This window comes from Megalobrama amblycephala, linkage group LG16, assembly GCF_018812025.1.
Source record: "Megalobrama amblycephala isolate DHTTF-2021 linkage group LG16, ASM1881202v1, whole genome shotgun sequence".
NCBI lineage: Eukaryota > Metazoa > Chordata > Actinopteri > Cypriniformes > Xenocyprididae > Megalobrama > Megalobrama amblycephala.
Window position 1 is genome coordinate 30,654,892 of NC_063059.1, and position 21,686 is coordinate 30,676,577.

Genomic DNA, 21,686 nt, shown 5'->3' on the forward strand with positions numbered 1-21,686 from the left:
TTGATCACATATGTGACTCAGGATCATGAAGCTCTCTCTTTGATTCATGGCAGTATACATGATCTCTGTGTGCTTTGATGAATGAGTAGGCTCACTTCTTTGTCAGTTTTCGCAGGGCTGTGGGTTCATATTGTGCTGATTGCTTTGCTGATTACTGAAATGTTTTCTTGTGTGTTTGTAGTGGTTTTCTGCCCATTTCCTGTTCTTTTTTCTTATCAGCACTCATTAAGTTTCCAGGGTTGAGGTGCTTGCTGGCTTTCCTCTACACACACACACACACACACGATGGGTTTCCATGTTTTATGGGGACATTCCATAGACATAATGGTTTTTATACTGTACAAACTGTATATTCTTCTACCCCCTAACCCTATCCCTACCCTTAAACTTACCAATCACAGAAAACTTTCAGCATTTTTACATTTTCAAGAAACATCTCTTAGTGTGATTTATAAGCTGTTTGTCTCTTGGGGACCAATAAATGTCCCCAAGGACAAGAATTTTGGATTTTTACATCTTTGTGGGGACATTTTGTCCTCATAACTCCAGGACCTCACACAAAAACAATCCTTTACAGTTCTGCCCTGACACAGCTACTCGGAATAAGAGAGATTGCTTTAGCTACAGGTATTGATATTATTTCATGTTAAATCATGAAAATAATATAACATTTTATTTATATAGCATGCCTTACCTTGAAAAAACCTGAAGCCTCAATGCACTGACCTGAAGTCTTTTATTACTCATCAACTGGTATAAAACGAGTGACGAGGCTTGTGACCTTTCATATTTGTTTGCTCTTCATTTAATTCATATAAATATGATTAGATTATAGCTTATAATATTTCACTTCTGAAGTTTATATCAGCTAATGGTCATTTTAAGGAATAGACCTGTGCTGTATCTGCTATATATGTTCAAATATATTTAGGTTAGTGGTCAATCCCTGGGGTCAGATTTTGGATTGACCAATTAGCCCTGATGGTAGGTGGTAGTTTAACTACACACTCTGTGGGCTAAAATCATCTTTCCTCATTGATGGCCTGTGTGTGTATGTCTGTACATGTGTAAATATAAATATATTTTATTATATTATTATTATTATTATAAGCAGGCAACCAGCGCAGTATTTTTGTTGGTCCCTTAAAAGCTTGAAATAAAGAGCTCATATTTCCCCCTGCTCCCCTGAAGGGCTTGAGACTGTGTGTTCTTGTTTTGCACCAATCAGCATTGTCATGACATTTTCATGTGTTTGCTGAGTGATTCATCACATGATATTTACACCACAGTTTATTGGCTCAAAAACAGAACCATTCAATTACCCATTGAGATGAACGAGAATGTTAACGAATAGCTTTGTCCAGGTATTTTAGGCTCCATTGAGTCAATCAGTATGGGGTTTTCAATTACCAATTCTAAAATTCTTACATCTGGTCCCTCCCAAACTTAAATCTTGGGTTAAATCCATCTTGGGTTAGACCACCAAACCTTTGAATGTATAATGTAGAATTTAATATTGTAATGCTAATGTCAGAATGTTTTAAAAAAATGTTTACATGTGATTGATACAGGTTAGTGTGCATGTGTATACCAAACAATACAATTTTCATACAATGAAAGGGTCTTTCTCTTGTCAGTATCTATCAAATATTATTACTTGCATAGGTATTCAATTGGATGGATGGATGGATGGATGGATGGATGGATAGATGGATGAATTATGGGCTAATGGATGGATGGGTGGATGGACAGACAGATAGGTAGATGGATGGATGGATGGATGGATGGATGGATGGATGGATGGATTGATTATGGGCTGATGAATGGATGGTGGATGGTTGGATGAATGCACGGATGAATGCATTGATGGATGGATGCATGGATGGTTGGATGGGCAGATGGATGGATGAATGCTTTGATGGATGGGTGCATGGATGGATAGGTAGATGGATGGATGGATGGATGGATGGATTATGGGCTGATGAATGGATGGTGGATGGATGGATGAATGCATTGATGGATGGATGCATGGATGGATTATGGGCTAATGGGTGGATGGATGGACAGATAGGTGGATGAATGGATGGATGGACAGACAGATAGGTAGATGATGGATGGATGGATTTATGGATGAATGCATTGATGGATGGATGCATGGATGGATTATGGGCTGATGGATGGATTATGGTCTGATGGATGGATGGATGGACGGACGGATTATGGGCTGATGGATGGATGGATGAATGCATGGATGAATGCATTGATGGATGGATGGATGCATGGATGAATTATGGGCTGATGGATGGATGAATGCATGGATGAATGCATTGATGGATGGATGAATGCATGGATGAATGCATTGATGGATGGATGGATGCATGGATGGATTATGGGCTGATGGATGGATGGTGGATAGATAGATGGATGGGCAGATGGATGGATGCATGGATTATGGGCTGATGCATGGATGGGCGGATAGATAGATGGACGGACAGATAGGTAGATGGATGGATGGTTGGATGGGCAGATAGAAAGATGGATGGACAAATTGATGGGCAGATGGAAGGACCAATATATCCTATTAGATAGATAGATAGGGACTCTCATCATATGTAAAAATAGCAGAAACGTCGTATCCCCGCAAAAGATGATGTGATATGCCCTATCCCTAATTCCACCTGATCCCAGCGCTCACCTGCGGATGAATGACAGTATGAGCTAGTAGGCTGGACCCCGCTGACTAATGACTCAAGCGCTCAGTCAGTCAGTCAGTCAGTCAGTGTGTTCAATGGGTTAATTCATGTTCTGTGAGGAATCTATCTGCTTCTTTCTCATAGGAACCTGCTATTTCTTGTTTTGTGACCGTTAATGCCCAGCGACAGCTCGTGGACAAAAATATCCAGCTGGACTGCTGATTTGACAGCGATGTTTATTGATTGCTTTTATGAGGCTCGTGTCTGTGTGTGGCAGTCGAAAATCTATGAGCAGCTTTTTGCGATGTGAATCAATTAAGCTCGGGAACTATGAGCAGGAATTCGCTTAGATCATGGAAGTACTGAAACATCCAGGGGCTCATTAGAGCTGATTGGAGTTGGTGGAAAAGTCCAACTGGTTTTACTGCTTTTGGCTGGAAGTCGGACGTATTTTTTTCGGATAGCTAACCATCAGGAAAAGGACCACAGTCCACTGCCATTCGCACCCGATGGCTAAAAATAATTGTGTGTACAATCGCGAATGAGATCTGGAGAATTTCCTCATAATTCAGCGACAATCTATGATCCAGATTTTAGCAGTGGGATTATCTGGATCCTGAAGCGACATCGGCTCGGATCATCAACCCATCGAGATCTGAGGGATCACTTTCAAAGATCGCCCATCATCACCATTAAAGGTAAGAGCTTGTGCGTGAGAGTTTATAAATCTGGTTTTGTGTGACATGGAAGCTTTAATGGGCAGCGTGATTTCAGAAACTGCAGTCTATTTCTACACTTTTGCACCTGTTGTTTTAATGGGTTTATATGTACTGATCGATCGGACGGAAGATTTATGATTTATTTACAGTCGACTTGGATAATGGCTTGTTCAAATTTTTAACTGTTCTCTAAACATATATTGTTTAAATGATTAAAACATATTATTATTATTGTTATTATTAAATAATTATATTATATTTAATTTATAATCTATTATAAATAATTATAATTAAATTTAACCTATTTCTATTATTATTTTTTAAGATGTCTTATCTTTTATCTTTTAATTTTTATTGAATTTAAAATTATTATTATTATTATTATTATTACTGCTGTTATGTTGTTATATATATATATATATATATATATATATATATATATATATATATATATATATATATATTGCTATGAATATTTAGTTCTGCATTCCTAAAACCTGTGCAAAACAAAAACAACATTAAGTGTAATTCATTGCTGGCAATTAAGTGCCAGTTTCTGGGCAAATTATCCACCTTAGACTCATTTGACAAGTCAGGTGGTGTCCAGCCAACACCCCCTTCAGGGGAAAAAAAGTGATGGACATGCTAATGATTAGAGAACCTGGAGGAGCAGCGTAGAGTGTGAGAGAGCAGGAGTGGCGGTGCGGTCCGGGGGGCTGGTCAGCAGTGTGTGTGTGTGTGTGTGTGTGTTCTCAACGGAGCTGCAGAGGCAGGACTACTTATGTCACCGAGCCACTATGTGAGCCCACCGATGACACCACTGCATCCCAGTGTGACATGAGGGAGATGCTGACCGGCTGAAGGGATGATGAATAAACGGATGAATGAGTGACTACCTGCTCCAGGCTGCTGAAATATTAACTAGGTGTTTCTGGGCACTCTATGCTGCTCGGGGAAAGGACCAGCGGTGGGACATAGTCAGGCTGTGGGACTGTGGGACTTTGAGCCGGAGTGTGCTGTCAGATGGAGGTCACCGATCTGGATCCGGACCCTCGGGCGGAGGGGTCTGAAGGAGAGGGGCCGTGCGTCCCGAGCAGTGGTGAAGGGAGTCCTGGGAAAGAGTCTGTTGTGCTTCAGTATCCTGTAGGGTTTGATCCGTATGGGTAAGCAACAGGGATGATAGCCGCCATCCCGAGATCTTGCTGCTGTAACACTCTGGCATGCAGGAAACATGTTTTAAAAAGCTTTTTTTGTTGTTGTTGTTGTTGGTATGTGTTCTGAACTTAATGTTAAACGTGTGTTTGCGTGAATGAGAGTAGTTCGGTTAGATGCTGTTTTGGTATGTGTGTGATCACTGGCTTGGAAGTATTTGTATTGATTTTAATAACTTGAAATGTATTTATCCTTCGAACCATAGGTTGCCTTTGTAGGAGGTTAAGATGGAGAAGATTGAGTTATTTTGACGTGATGTGAAGTGACATTTTGATGCTGGACTTTTTTCCAGTGACTGTGATTTGATTAAAGGATGCAGACTCTTATAAACAAGATATGGCTTTTGTGCAGAAATGCAGTTTTTTCTTAATTTAAGAAAAGCACTTTATGCTTGTATTTTTGACATTTCGACAGCTGTTTTCTAGGGAATTTAGAATGTGATAGATTGGAAAGTTTTGCCCTCTGTAAACAGATTGTGATCAATGTTGCCTTAGTTACACTCTTCATGTCCAGACATGCCGTTATCCCTTCTGAACATAATTCCTTGTAATGGGTAGCTGACATTACATTTCAAACAGTGTCCCACATGCTGATACGTACTTCACCTAAAACTATTTACTTCAACTATACGACTACATAGTCATTATAAATGCAGGTTTTATGACTTTGTGTTAAATTAGAGACTACATACTTTTAACCATCATCCATCACGCCAACGCAGGACTATTTAAGTGAACTGCATTAAAAGAGTGAGAGATGTGCTGTGATTGGTCAACATTTCTTTAACATGAATTTCTTATATATATTTACACTTCAGTCAAAAATGTAGGTCTTTTACTTTCTTATACTCAACAAGACAACTATTTTTTTTAATCAAAAATACAGTAAAAACAGTAATATTGTTAAGTATTATTACAATTTAAAACAACTGTTTTCTATTTTAATATATTTTAAAATGTCACATGATCCTTCAGAAATCATTCTACTATGCTGATTTGCTGCTCAAGAAACATTTTACATTTATCATCAGTGTTGAAAACAGTTGTGCTGCTTAATTTTTTTGTGTAAACCGTGATATTTTCAGGATTCTTTGATGAATAGAAAGTTCAAAAGAACAGCATTTATTTAAAATAGAAATCTTTTGCAACATTATTAATGTCATTTTTTATCAATTGAATGCATCCTTATTGATTAAGGTATTATTAATCCTTTAAAAAATATTACTGACCAAACGTTTTAACGGTAGTGTGTATATATATATATATACATAAATAAAAATTTAGAATTTTATATATAAAAATAATGTATAATAATGTTAAATCTAGATGTTGTTCACATCCATGATATCTGTCAGCTTCCCGTCTACATTTCTTTGATCAATACTCTTACACTTTAAGATACTCTTACTTTGTCTATCAGATTAACTGATGCATTTTTAAGAAATACTTCTACTTACTTTTGCCAATTGTAGTCCCTTTGGCTTTATGCAGTTGTCATGTACACCTGAAGTTCCATCATTTGAACAGCATAATATTTAAATTAGTCATACTTTCCCCCTGGACACACTCAGACTGTCAGGCTTTGGCCCAGAGAGAGTTTAAGTGTGGATCTACAGTACTATAAAAAATGCACAGAGACATGGAGACATGTTTTTGCAGCTTGCCGTCATAGGATGTTTTATGTAGTCAAAAGGAAACTGTTCATTTTGCTCTGTAATTTTCTATGCCATTTAAAGTGTGTCTTCATAATTGTGATGTGTGTAGTTAGCCAGTTATAAAAACTAATTGCATGTGTAGTATGAGTTTCCATGATTTATGAGTTATTTATTAGAAAACAAGAACTTTTGATTTGAATGCTAATGAACCTGGAGGCATTGTGATAATTACCTTAATTAAAATTGCCCACATAAACAGTTAATCTGTGCTTTTCCCCTTTTGGGGACAATGATTTATTTGGCCAATTCAGATCTACTTGTGCAAAGTGTTGACATATGGCGCTTTATAGCTGTTCACATAGTACCCTGTAAAAATGGAGAAATGGATTTCATTGGCATGAAACAACCCACCAAAGGCTAATTATATATTTTTTATAAATCATTTCGGCCATTAAACTTTATGGTAGATTAAAGGTACACTATATAACTTTGTTCAAAATTAACAAAATTTAAGTAATGGGTCAATGCATCATCAATCCTTCCTCCAAAACGTGTTTTTCTCACTATGGTAAGCCTATTAGTGTTTTTATACCATGGTCTGTCTGAATACTCGATTCTGATTGGTTGGAAGGTGTGTAGTGAAACCATTTAATGCACACTTGCACAGGTAGTTCCAAGTAATCGCTGTTTTCATTGTCATTATAGGATGGATATGGACATCTATCCACAGTAAAGAAATGCTAATGTTACAAAAGAATTCTATTCCAAATAAATGCTTTAAACTTTCTATTCATCACAGTATACATTTTTGTTGGAATAATTGCAGAATCTCTATGCTGTAGTCCAAGTGTTGCCTCGAGTCTGAAGTGTTAAATTAAGGCATTTACATTTCCACATTTGACAGAGTTTCTGGACTTGAACCAGACAGATTTTAAACTATGCTCAGGCCATTAAAGGCTTTGCACATCCCAATCAGCTGCGCCATTAGAGCAAACTCCCAGTCTCCTTCATTTGTCCCAATGAAGCATCCATATTTTACAAGGATCTGCCATCAATCATGTGATATGTCTTTCAGCAGACTGCTACTACGGGCTCAAGCTGTATGTGTTTTCCTCTGCTTTGGTGACTGGCTGTAGCCCAGCACATACTGTGACTGTGGGCTCATATCCCAAAGCGTAGTCTGTGATCTGGAACCTCATGCCCCTTCATGCTGACTGCTACTTCAAGTGGCTTTTCTCTCTCTTGCTCTTTGCTGACGGTGTCGTGGTATTTAACCTGCTGGGTGACCACATTGTCCCCATGAGAGCTTTAAGTTCCTGTACAGGACACCAGCAGTGCAACGTCACACTCTGAAGGAAGGCCAGCTTTTAGCTCAACGGAAGGGAGGTCTGTCTGTAAAGCAGCCTAAATGAGAGACGAGAGAGAGAGAGGTTTTTTTTTTTTTTTTTTTTTTTACATCAATACAGTAATTTTGCCTCATTTAAAAATACGGGTAATGCATTACAAGTAATGTGAGTTACATAATCGTATTACTTTTATCAAGCAATGAGTAAAGTAACGCATTACTTTTAATTTTACAACAAAATATCAGTTACTTTTTCAAATAAGTAACGTGGGTTACATAATCGGATTACTTTTATCAAGCAATGAGTAAAGTAACGCATTACTTTTAAATTTACAACAAAATATCTGAGTTACTTTTTCAAATATGAATTGTGAGTTACGTAATCTGATTACTTTTATTAAGCAATGAGTAAAGTAACGCAGTCCTTTTAAAATTTACAACAAAATATCTAAGTTACTTTTTCAAATAAGTAACATGGGTTATGTAATCTGATTACTTTTATTAAGCAATGAGTAAAGTAACGCATTACTTTTAATTTTACAACAAAATATCGAAGTTACTTTTTCAAATAAGTAACATGGGTTACGTAATCGGATTACTTTTATCAAGCAATGAGTAAAGTAACGCATTACTTTTAAATTTACAACAAAATATCTGAGTTTCTTTTTCAAATATGGATTGTGAGTTACGTAATCGGATTACTTTTATCAAGCAATGAGTAAAGTAACTCATTACTTTTAAAATTTACAACAAAATATCTGAGTTACTTTTTCAAATAAGTAATGTGAGTTACGTAATCAGATTACTTTTATCAAGCAATGAGTAAAGTTACACATTACTTTTAAATTTACAAAAAAAAATTCTGAGTTTCTTTTTCAAATATTAATTGTGAGTTACGTAATCTGATTACTTTTATTAAGCAATGAGTAAAGTAATGCAGTCCTTTTAAAATTTACAATAAAATATCTAAGTTACTTTGTCAAATAAGTAATGCAAGTTATTTGGTTTTCCCATTTATTGGGAATTTATTATAATACCTCTCCTTTCCCCATGTTGAGAGAAATCAGGAGATTTACATTCAATGATCCAATTCAACCATACTAAGCAAAAATTACTTTAGATAAACATCACATTTGTGTTTCATTTTTGTTTTTATTGCTGAAGTAAGAGTGTTGAGCTTTCTTTTCCTGTGTCCTATTCTTCTTTAATCCAGAATGTCAGCACAGCTGAAAGGTTTGTTTGAGCTGCACCCTCTACTGTACAGGCGTGAATTTGCACTTCCTTCAACCTGAGGCTTATTCATTTCACTTTTAGTGTGAAAGGGCTTTTACATTTGCCAAAAATAAAACTTTTGTTTTTTATTATTAAAAAACCAACAAGCAAGCACAGGCCAGGTGAGAAAAGTAATGCAAAAGTAATGTAACACATTACTTTCCATAAAAAGTAACTAACACAATTAGTTACTTTTTTAGGGAGTAATAAATATTTTAACACATTATTTTAAAAGTAACTTTCCCCAACATTGCTGGTGTAACGGAGGCCAGCTAGTAGTTGCTGTGCGAGTAAACCTCACTCCTCTGATCTCAAGAGATGCTCTAGCGACTGACGCTAGAGGTTGCAGCCTTTAGCCTCCTCGTTAGAGCGTCCGACTCCCACACCGGAGACCCAAGCATTCCAACTTTGTGAACATTCATGGCGAATTCTTGATGAAATGAGTCTGAACCAATGAAATGTGATTTTCAAACTCATGCTGATGTAAACAAAACGATCTTACTCACGCTGACTGACAGATCCGAAGCGCACGCACAAAGACGCCTCAGACAGCGTGATTTCAATATACACATTTAAACAGAATTACAGAATTTTAAACAAATCTGTCTTGGCGATTATTCACGCAAACATTATCTGTTATGTCTGAAGTGAACGTTTGGTTAACTGTTGGGGAAAAACATCTGATGTGTAACATTATATTAGATCCGCTTGGTACGGTGGGTCTTGATGTCTGTTTCATTAATGTTATTCAAACAATTGTGGAATCATGGGGGAAAAAAACGTTGAATATTTATATATTTTTTCCACTTGACTTGGTTTGTGCCAAATTTGATGGTATTACCTGGGATTTTAAGGTATGGTTGCTAGGTGATTTTATTTTGAAACCCTCAGAAAACTTTAACTCGATTTTTCTCAAAATTGACTTTGCTGACTCTATTGACTTCAAACAGGTGTAGCTCAGTCATTTTTTGTCGGATTCCAACAAATCGTACATCATTTTGAAGTTTTTTTAATATAGAATGTGAGAATAACAGTGACTCAATTTTGAAAATGTGCTCATTGCGACTTTTGCCAGCACAGGTCACATATCAGCATTAAATTGAGCACTCTGCTCTCTAGATATCAGCATTAGCATCAGATATGGAAAAACCCATATCGATCAACCAGTGCTGTGAAGTTTTGTAGAGAAACACTCAACCTCATTCAGTAAAGTAAACTGGACTTTCTCTGCCACTTTAAATGTAAGGCTGATTTAGAGAATTTTATATTGTTGAAAGGTTGATTTGTATTTATTTTTGGATGTATTTTAATAATGGCTAGTGCATGGTTAGCGGCTGTCATGGGCCATGAGCCAAAAACTACAGTAAAGCCTTCAGTGGGTTTGTTTGTGGGAGTACTTTGTATGCACAGAATCCATCTTGATCTCTGAAACGGCCTGCAGGATTTTGAGTACTGTGCATTTTGAGTGGGCTTTTGACACTCAAGCCTGTTTTTAAAACTCTCGGTTTCGAAAGGCAGTCACTTCATACTAATCAACATGGAGCCCAATTACAGAGAAACTCCATCTCACATCTCTATCTGATGGCATTGTATTAAAATGATTCCCATGGCTTTGACTGTGCTGAATAATTAATAGAGAATTTTTGCTCATGTTCACCACGATATCTGAGAGATGAGAGACTTCCATATAAAGAGCAATTCCAGTTTGATTTGTAGTTATTGTTATGTTGACTTTGTGAACTCTGCGTTTGTTTGGTAAAATGATTGTTGTTTTGGGTATGCAGAATTGTTTATATATGATCAGTATACTGTCCATTATTTTGAGAACATCATATTCATAACCAGTTGAATTGTAATCTAGCTTTATGTAAGGATATAGCCTTTAATTTTTCATTAATTAATTTTATTCAAATACCTTTTCAGTTAATAAAAGTAATAAATGAATAATTAGTTAAGTAAAAAGAAAAAATACACCTTATTTGCTATATTACATTTTATTATACACTACCGTACAGAGATTTGGGGTCGGCAAGACTTTTTAAAAAAAGAAATAAATAACGTGTTAAATTGATCCAAAGTAACAGTAAAGACATTTACAATGTTACAAAAGATTTCTATTTCAAATAAACACTCTTTTATATCATGGTTTCCACAAAAATATGAAGCAGCACAACTGTTTTAACATTATTAATAATCAGAAATGTTTGTTGAGCAGTAAATCTACGTTAGAATGATTTCTGTGACACTAAAGACTGGAGTAATGATGCTGATAATAAATAAAATATTAAATAAATGCAGTTTTGGTAGCATTTAATACTGACCCCGAACATTTGAATGTATGTATGTATATATATATATATATATATATATATATATATATATATATATATATATATGAAGAGTTCAGATGCAAAAGCCTCTAAGTATGAATTTTCCTCTATCTGAAATTTTCCTCTAAAATTAGCATTTTTATCAAGCTTGTATGTTTATGTTCAGTAATTTGTCTCTGAGCTCTTCAGGCAGTTCCTTTGACCTCATGATTCTCATTTGCTCTGACATGCACTGTGAGCTGTAAGGTCTTATATAGACAGGTGTGTGGCTTTCCTAATCAAGTCCAATCAGTATAATCAAACACAGCTGGACTCAAATGAAGGTGTAGAACCATCTCAAGGATGATCAGAAGAAATGGACAACACCTGAGTTAAATATATGAGTGTCACAGCAAAGGGTCTGAATACTTAGGACCATGTGATATTTCAGGTTTTCTTTTTTAATAAATCTGCAAAAATGTCAACAATTCTGTGTTTTTCTGTCAATATGGGGTGCTGTGTGTACATTAAGGAGGAAAAAAAAAATGAACTTAAATGATTTTAGCAAATGGCTGCAATATAACAAAGAGTGAAAAATTTAAGGGGGTCTGAATACTTTCCGTACCCACTGTATATAGACCACTAGTTTATATGTGAGAAAATGCAGTTGTTAAAGGGGAAAACTGCAAATGTCAGCAAGATTTTAATGACACTACAATAAAAAATGTGAACAATAATTGTGCTCTCATAGACACTGGAGACTCCACTCATATATTTATTAACTCAAGGGTAATTCAGAAGGATAGTATACACTTTCAGCTTTAACAGCTTGCCATTTTATGGCTACTAATTTCATTAATTTTAATGCTTTTAATGCTTTTACAACAAGATATTCACTTAATATTGCACTAGAACTTTTGAAATATTACAATGGTGTTTACTGAACAAAGTGATAACGAATAAGCCCTCCTTGGAGATATTTCCTGAGACATAACTGGTCATTTTCATGTTATCAACTTAAGAGTGCTCTATTATAGTCTAATATATATCTTTAGCAATGTATGTTTTGCGAAAATCATTGATGTGTCTTTTGATCTGGTTGTTTCAGCATTTTCTTGTGCTTTCTCTCAGGGAGAAGATGCCGTTCCACCATGTGACGGCAGGATTGCTGTACAAGGGGAACTTCTTGAGTCGCTCACTGTCCGAACACAGCAATAGCGAACAGCTCGCCAGCATCTCTGTGGAGGAACTAGATGGTGAGTACTAACCTTACTGACAAAAAGACAAATGCTTTGCACTATATTTAATGAAGGTCAAACTTTTAATCATGGGTACTTCATAATTATTTTCATTAAAGGAATAGTTCACTCAAAAATGAACTAGTTTTCATCTTCACACAGTTGTTTTCATACAGCAGCTCAAAAATGTTAGTTCACCCAATGAAAAAATCATTTACTCACCCTCATGTCATTCCAAAACCATGACTTTTGTTCATCTTCAGAACACAAATGAAGATATTTTTGATGAAATCTGAGATTTCTGTATCTCCATTGACAGCTATGCAACTTCCACTTTGACACCTCAAAAAGTTCATAAAAAGATCGCAAAACTAATGCATATGAATAGTCCAAATTTTCTGAATAGACACAAATACTTCATATGATGAACAGATTGAATTTAGGCTTTTATTCACATATAAACATTGATCAGCAAACATAAACAAAAGCTCAACCGAACCTGCTTGATGCGCAAGAATTAACCTCTTGCAGAAGCTCAAACATGCTGCATAACACATGAGAATTAATCTCATTGGTTCTCGCAAGTCAAACAAGCATGCTTGAGCATCTGTTTACTATAACTGATGTACAGTATATGAAGAGCTCTTTTCCAAAATGCTATAAACGGCAAATAAAAAAAAAAATGAGTTAGTTAGTTTGCTGTGTACTGAACCTATTCTCTGCTCCATCAATGTTTCATGCCAAATCGCTATATTTCCTTGTTTAAAATATACTGCAAGATGCAGTTTCTTTCCAAACCGCTATAAGCGGCGAACCTGTATTTTGCCTAAATGCGATATGTCCTCTCGCCCAATCAGAATTCGGCGAGCGTTCGATGCAATCTAACATTGCGGTTCTTTGAAGCGAGGGAGTTTGCTCGTGCTCAGTCTTCAAAATGAGTGCTTGAAACTCTATTAACACTTTTAATGGCCTGGATGAGCCAGTGAGACCTACACCTGAGGGCCGGAGTCCGGAGCGCCAACTCGGCTCGGTTCCCGAGATAGGGTCGTTTGAATATAAGGGTGTCTCGGCTCGCCTCGCCTCGCCTCGCCTCGTATGTGCGTGTGTGACATCGTATCAGGCGATCAACCTGTTCAGTAAACTGTTTAAAACATATAGTCACCCTTTCAATACTGAGATTGTAGATGTTTTTATATAAAAAGGCTAAAAAAAAAAGGATGGATTTGTAGTATTTTGAAACAAAAAAAAATAAACTTTGAATTTATAATCAACAAAATTGTTGTTTCATTTAACAATCATTGTTTAACATGTTCAGACTGAGCCAAAAGAGCATTTTAACAGGATAAATTGAATATTAAAGGTGCCCTCGAATGAAAAATTGAATTTATCTTGGCATAGTTAAATAACAAGAGTTCAGTACATGGAAATGACATACAGTGAGTCTCTAACTCCATTGTTTCCTCCTTCTTATATAAATCTCATTTGTTTAAAAGACCTCCGAAGAACAGGCGAATCTCAACATAACACCGACTGTTATGTTACAGTCGGGGTGTACGCCCCCAATATTTGCATATGCCAGCCCATGTTTCCAACATTATAAAAGGCATTAGACAAGTGCAGCCAGTATTAACGTCTGGATGTGCACAACCAAATCATCAGACTAGGTAAGCAAGCAAGATGGAGCAATAATAACTGACATGATCCATGATAACATGATATTTTTTAGTGATATTTGTAAACTTATTTTCTAAATGTTTCATTAGCATGTTGCTAATGTACTGTTAAATGTGGTTAAAGTTACCATTGGTTATTACTGTATTCACGGAGACAAGAGAGCCGTCGCTATTTTCATTTTTAAACACTTGCAGTCTGTATAATTCATAAACACAACTTCATTCTTTATAAATCTCTCCAACAGTGTAGCATTAGCCGTTAGCCACGGAGCACTATCAAACTCATTCAAAATCAGAAGTAAACAATATAACAGTATACAATACTCACATAATCCGACGCATGCATGCCGCATGCATGACGAGCACTTTGTAAAGATCCATTTTGAGGGTTATATTAGCTGTGTAAACTTTGTTTATGCACTGTTTAAGGCAAGCGCGAGCTCTGTGGGCGGAGAGCACGGGATTTAAAGGGGCCGCAGCATAAAATCGGCGCGTTTATAATGATGCCCCAAAATAGGCAGTTAAAAAAATTAATTAAAAAAATCTATGGGGTATTTTGAGCTGCAACTTCACAGACACATTCAGGGGACACCTTAGACTTATATTACATCTTTTAAAAACATAATCTAGGGCACCTTTAACAAAATGTATAGGTCTAGGTAAAAAAAAAAAAAAATTAAATTAAATTAAATTAAAGCCTAAATTACACATATATTTGGCGAAAGATTTTCTCTGGCGAACTAACAAGCTGTGGACACTGAATGACTTGCCTGAGGTAAATGCTACGTGACATATCATTTACAAGCTGTTTTACTGATGTCTTTCTGCCATTGAAACACTGATTGAGCGATTACATGAGATATATGTTTCATTAAGTTGTACTATATCTTTCAACATACCTTCTGATGTTCATTCATTTATTCTGTAACTAGTTTTAAAGAGGAAGAGATGATCGCGTTATATACAGTGATCTTTCATGCCACATTAAAGAGCGTCCGTCCATCCATCCAACCATCCATCTATCCATTCAAATGTTGTAGCTGTGAACTGTTGTTGTAATTACATAAAAACTGTAACTTGAGTTTTATAATATTTATGATTTTTTGAGATAAGTAAGCATATGTTGTCTCTATCCCTAAAGTTTAATCTCAAATAAAGGCAAAAACAACAAACAAATGTATTATATTATATTATATTATATTATATTATATTATATTATATTATATTATGTGTTTAATGTAATGTAATGTAACTTTGATTAATATGATCATTTTTTATAAAATATTCATTTTTGAATGTGGATAAATTGGATGAATCGCTTAAGCATTATATATATATATATATATTATTAATTACTTTTTAATGAAGGCTGTTAAGAGTCTGTAACCCTGAATGTTTTTGGTTTTCATGTGTAAATCCAACATTAAATCATGAATCAAAAATGAAAATTTAAATAAAAACGAGGATCAAAGCAGAACACATCCCTCAACACTCTTCATCATGATTCGGGAGAGAGAGGCAGAGGGTTAATCAATTAATGCTGCCTTTGTCAGCAGAAAGGAGAGTAATACATTGAACCCTTGAGGCCTGAAAATGAATGTTTAAGTGACATTTTAACACTGCGGGGCATCTGCAGATATACAGAGCTGCTACAAGTCATTGACTTTGTTGGTTTTGCTCTGAAACAGTCCAAACTGTGATTTACAGCTGCTGGAGGCCTGCTGATGTTATATTGATCGTATCAGGAGGGGTCAGCAAATATTCTGTAGCATATTAATCACAGAGATACTCTTGTGTAAAAGGGGGAGACTCGCATAGAGATTTCTGAAGTTCTTACTGTATTAAAACGCAGAACAAATTTTATTGAAACTGCATTTGATATTGTTAGGTTTCCCTTACACTAGAGGAATGCTGTGTTTAATTTCTCAGATGAACAAAATGTTTTTCAGAGGATCTTTGTGGATTTGTAATAGTCTCTATCCATATGAAGAGCACATTTGTAGAAATATAGATATTTCAATTAAGTATATTAGCATTCAATATCATTGCATCTTCAGGTGTCTTTCCAGATAGATCTAAAACACGATTATTACATCATTTAAATATGGCTGCCAGACTCAGATCTCTAAAATGAACAGTGCTTGTCAGACGAATAGTCAGAATTGAGAGGACAAAATGTTTCTGAATGTTGTGTTCAAACAGGCTTTACATCCACAACAGACTCCTTATATATTCATGAGTTTGCCTCTATGCACAAAAACAAATCTAAAGTCTTTAGTGTGCAAACACTTTGCAGCGCTCCCAAAATCTTTTTGCATGCGCGTGTCTGTGTTGAATAACAATTACGAGCCTCCTTTTCCTGAGACAGATGTTCTGAATTGGCTCTGAAACATAACTGTCAGTGTAAAATTGCTGTTGATATAAAAGCCATTTTCTATAATTGTGAACAGTAAGACACTTAATGTGTGATAAATAGCTTTGTTTTATGTTTTTATTTCCTCCTGACACTGATTATTGTTAAATACTGTGTGCTTGGTTAAACTGATTTGGTTTGAGTTGTAGCTTTTCCCTGTTTGACTGGCAACAGGGTCAGCGGAATGCTTTTAGCCAATAGATGGGGTTGAATTTCAATCCTATTTTCGAGGGTTCTCACAGTCATGGAAAACCTGTCAATATAAGAGAATTGAAATGTTTTCCACACCTGGAAAGGTCTTGGAAATGAATAAAATTTAAAGGCCATTGAAAATAATGGGTGTTTCTATTTCAGTATCGATTTTTCTAGTCACTCTCTGCTCTAAAACATTTTAATATCTCACTAGATATTGCTTTTCATGAGCCCTTGTGTAGAGTAAAATTTGATAACCGATAACATCAGACTCTCTGTTGAGGATGACTGTTTAAGGCACAATGTACTGTATTAATTTGGCGGAATTTTCAGTATTTATTTTTTTACAAGTTTTCTACCTGTATTTTGAATTTTGAGCTTCATTGCATTGTGTTTTAGGATTAACGGAAATGTCAGTAAAATTACTGGATATTGTCTTGGTAATTTTCTGCCAGTACATTATCCGTTTTTTAACAGATTTTTTTTTTTTTTTACAGTGTGGGTGGCAGATATTACTAGTTAATTGGATTGTTATGGGACACAAAATGGTCTTCCTTAAGGACAAAGGAGGCACTGAATCGTGTATTGGGCAGTAATCCAATCTCAGGGCCTTTTTTGTCTTATTGGAGACATTTATTTTGTAGAAAGTTATTTAAATCTAGTAATTCAAAGAATTGGTACATGGAATTCAAATGGAAATCTTCCCCAGAAATCTCTATAAAATAGTCAGAAATTGACTGGAAAGATCATGGAAAAATAATGGAAATTCATTTAAAAAATTTTTAGGAACAGTCACACTCTTCAAGATTGTAAAGTGTATGGTGCAATCCAAACGCAAATGACTCTGGAATACTCTCAGTAGTCTCCACAATTAGAAACGCACAGGAGAATGCAAACGTAAACCATACTATGGGGCCATTTACATGACTCTATTTTCAACTAAAAACTTTTTATGCGTTTCGGTCTTTCATTTACATGACAACGATGTTTGAAAATGCGAACTTTTGAAAACGGGTTTCAAAGTGCAAATTTTTGTAAACTGCAAAAACGCGAATTTGTGAAAAGTTGACGTCATGCGCATGTGTATTACGTGTTCAGTCTATAGAGTGCCTCAGGGATGACGCATTTTTGTAGGCAAAACCCGGAAGCGAGTTAGCATTTTAGGACTTCCGGTTCCAACGGCGTAAAGTCTATGGGTTTTTTGAATGGGTTTTTGCTAAATCGCCTGAAATAAGGTCTGTGGTTAACAAAGCCTCTAAATACTTTCACGTTTTGATCTATGACATAAAACACACCAGTTATAACCCACGGTTGCTAACAAATTGCTAAAAGGGACTACTTCCTTTGGCGGGGACTTTAGACGTCATCATTAAAAACGGGACATTTGGACAGCATTTCTCATGAAAAAGTGGATAAGTGTTCATAACAGCACAGATCATAATCAAGCATGTTTATAAATAAAGTTGTTTTCTAAATAAAGTTTGAGGAAGCTTGGTGGTGATGTTGATCCGCGACCATGGTGTGCCGTAGTCCGTTTATAGCCTACTGTTAGCCTTTTATATCTGACGACTTTATTTAGGCTTCAAAATCTATAAATGTTGTGTTAACTTGTAAAGATTATCTTGATAGACAAAACGTGTAAGTGTCATAACCCTTTGTTAAACACAGAGCTTATTTTTTGCGATTTTCCAAAAGTCTATGGGAAAAATGCATAGGCTTTCGACCGAGGGAACCCGTGCGCCGCTAACTTCCGGGTTGGCCTACAAAAACACGTCATCCCTGGGGTACTCTATAGGCGTGTAGTTTTTCTTTACAAAGTGACATCGCCAACTACTGGCCTGGCATGAATAATACAGCATTTTCAGCTGTTTTTGCACATTTGTGTGAAGAGGGATCATTTGACATTGTTGTCGTATGTACGCAAAACTTTTCAAAAATGCAAAGAAAAAAGTTATTACATCGTTGTAAACTTACCCTAACAATGACGATAACCGACAGAGGACCGAACTGAACAGGGTGTATATATGCAGGAGATAACCAGGGAATTAAACAAGACAAGTACGTAACCATAGAAGCAAACAACAACATAATCCTAAACCAAGGAAACCGAAACTGAACAGAGTAGGGAAACAGGAACTAACTACAGCAAACAGAACATAACCATCACTTTTATTCAGTTCAACATCAAAATATTAACAGCACATTCTAATTTTAAAATAGGTTTTTATCTTATCAAATGAATAATTGAATATGTGACCCTGACGAATAATTGGTACCTGAAATTTAAAGGGTTAGTTCACCCAAAAATGAAAATTCTGTTATTTATTACTCACCCTCATGCCGTTCCACACCCGTAAGACCTTAGTTCATCTTCAGAACACAAATTAAGATATTTTAGTTGAAATCCGATGGCTCCGTGAGGCCTCCATAGAGATCAATGGACACTTCCTCTCTCAAGATCCATAAAGGTACTAAAAACATATTTAAATCGGTTCATGTCAGTACAGTGGTTCAATATTAATATTATAAAGCGACGAGAATATTTTTGGAGCGCCAAAAAAAAATTAATAACGACTTATTTAGTGATGGCCGATTTCAAAACACTGCTTCAGGAAGCATCGGAGCATAATGAATCAGTGTATCGAATCTGCTGTTCGGAACGCCAAAGTCACGTGATTTCAGCCGTTGGAAGTTTGACACGCGATCTGAATCATGATTCGATACGCTGATTCATTTATGCTCCGATGCTTCATGAAGCAGTGTTTTGAAATCGGCCATCACTATATAAGTTGTTATTTTGTTCTTTGGCGCTCCAAAAATATTCCCGTCGCTTTATAATATTAATATTGAACCACTGTACTCACATGAACCGATTTAAATATGTTTTTAGTACCTTTATGGATCTTGAGAGAGGAAGTGTCCATTGCTCCCTATGGAGGCCTCACGGAGCCATCGGATTTCAACTAAAATATCTTAATTTGTGTTTTGAAGATTAACGAAGGTCTTACGGGTGTGGAACAGCATGAGGGTAAGTAATAAATGACAGAATTTTCATATTTGGGTGAACTAACCCTTTAAATGGAAATCTGCCCCAGAAATCTCTATAAAATGATGTACAAAAAATGCCACTGTCTGAAAACGATTGGAAATATACTGGAAAAATAATGGATATTCATTAAAAAAATGTAGGAACCCAGAATTACTGTATAAATTCCCTGTTCAATGGCTTAGAAATATTTAAAAGTAGTATTATAATATATTAAAAAATACACTAATTACAAGTCCAAAAAAGAAAAGGCAAAATAATTGTTAGTAATTATTTTTTACAGGAATCAATTATTTTCAAAATTCCTCTTGTCAAATATATAAATGAATATATGACCCTGACAAAATTGCAGAACTTGTTGTGTGAAAATATGCAGCAGTAATAAGTCTAGATTTAGATGGATGAGAATAGTGCAGCGTGTCGTCAAATCTCAGAAATCTTTTGTTTCCCACGTGTTAATTCCCAGGTTGCTTGACTTCAACTGCCTTTAATACGTAGGCAAAATTACCCAATGTACTGCTGTGTGCTCGAGCATGCTGTGTGTTCTTCAGAGATGTGACACTCAAGCTCTATTTTAAAACACGAATCCTTTGCTGCCACAAGTTTTCTCCTCACAGAAGGATTGTTTATAAAATATGCATTTGATGGAGCTCGTCTCCGCGATTCGAGTTATATATGCATTTCAGAGGCAGAGTCCTCCTCTGTAGAGCAGATATCAAAAGAAAAAGCCAGGAAAAAGCCTGGCCTCAAGTCATGTTTCTGAGGCTGGTTAAAATTCAGACATTTACTGCTCTTTTTAGCTTTCCAAATGAACAGTAAAATAAGAAGCTGACAAGCGTTTTGAGGAGAGAAACAGCACAGCAGTGCGTGTTGCCACTGGTGTAATAACAGGTGCAGAGAAAGTGGCAATCATTGCTCAGTGGACGACGACCAATGAGAGGTCTTATGATGGGAAGCCACTTGAGGTGTTGAGTCGCACACTTGTTTGTCTTGGCAGAGATCCGGGAGGCGTTCAGGGTCCTGGATCGGGATGGTAATGGGTTCATCTCCAAGCAGGAGCTTGGCATGGCCATGCGCTCACTAGGGTACATGCCCAGTGAAGTGGAGCTGGCAATCATCATGCAGAGATTGGACATGGATGGTGAGTCCCCTTACTTACCAACACATATGATTGTTTTCCTGTCATGGGAAGTGTCATTGACTTCTGTTGGTTTTATATTGCATTAATGATCTTTTCTGTTCCCTAACTTTAAAGGGTTAGTTCACCCAAAAATGAAAATAATGTCATTTATTACTCACCCTCATGTCGTTCCGCACCCGTAAGACCTTCGTTCATCTTGGGAACACAAATTAAGATATTTTTGTTAAAATCCGATGTTCATGAAGCAGCGTTTTGTTCAAAATCGGCCATCACTATACAAGTCGTTATTTTGTTTTTTTGGCGCACCAAAAATATTCTCGTCGCTTTATAATATTAATATTGAACCACTGTACTCACATGAACTGATTTAAATATGTTTTTAGTACATTAATGGATCTTGAGAGAGGAAATGTCATTGCTGGCTATGCAGGCCTCACTGAGCCATCGGATTTCAACTAAAATAGAGACTAAAATTTGACGAGATTTCTCGTCGAGGCGAAAAGTAGTCTCGTGTCTCAAAACATTTCTGTGAAGAGTTACATATTAATATTTTTGTGAAAGTTCAAAAGAACCACATTTATTTGAAAGAATATTTTGTAACATTATAAATGTCTTTACTGTCACTTTTGATCAGTACTGTATGTATGTATATATATACACACACAGTATAAACACATGTGACAATTTTTTGATGTCTGAAGATCTGATCATGTCAGTGAGTTGGACAGGAGCATCCATGTGTATGTGATGTTCTGATTGTAACTCATATTCATAAAGAT

General features: G+C 36.0%; 1 protein-coding gene across 3 annotated transcripts in view; it reads left to right on the forward strand.

Annotated features, from left to right (window-relative positions):
* The first annotated feature begins 2,527 nt into the window (after positions 1-2,527).
* The window catches only part of caln1 (calneuron 1), a 66,363-nt gene continuing 47,204 nt past the window's right edge, over positions 2,528-21,686 (forward strand). The window contains exons 1-3 of one of the 3 annotated variants that reach the window (XM_048161935.1): positions 2,528-3,391; positions 12,336-12,460; positions 20,764-20,907. In XM_048161935.1, the coding sequence (XP_048017892.1) occupies positions 12,343-12,460; positions 20,764-20,907 (262 nt within the window). In that variant the 5' untranslated portion in view covers positions 2,528-3,391; positions 12,336-12,342. Of the gene's footprint in view, positions 3,392-4,101; positions 4,576-12,335; positions 12,461-20,763; positions 20,908-21,686 lie in introns of those variants that run through there. The other 2 variants (XM_048161933.1, XM_048161934.1) reach the window with 2 other exon arrangements.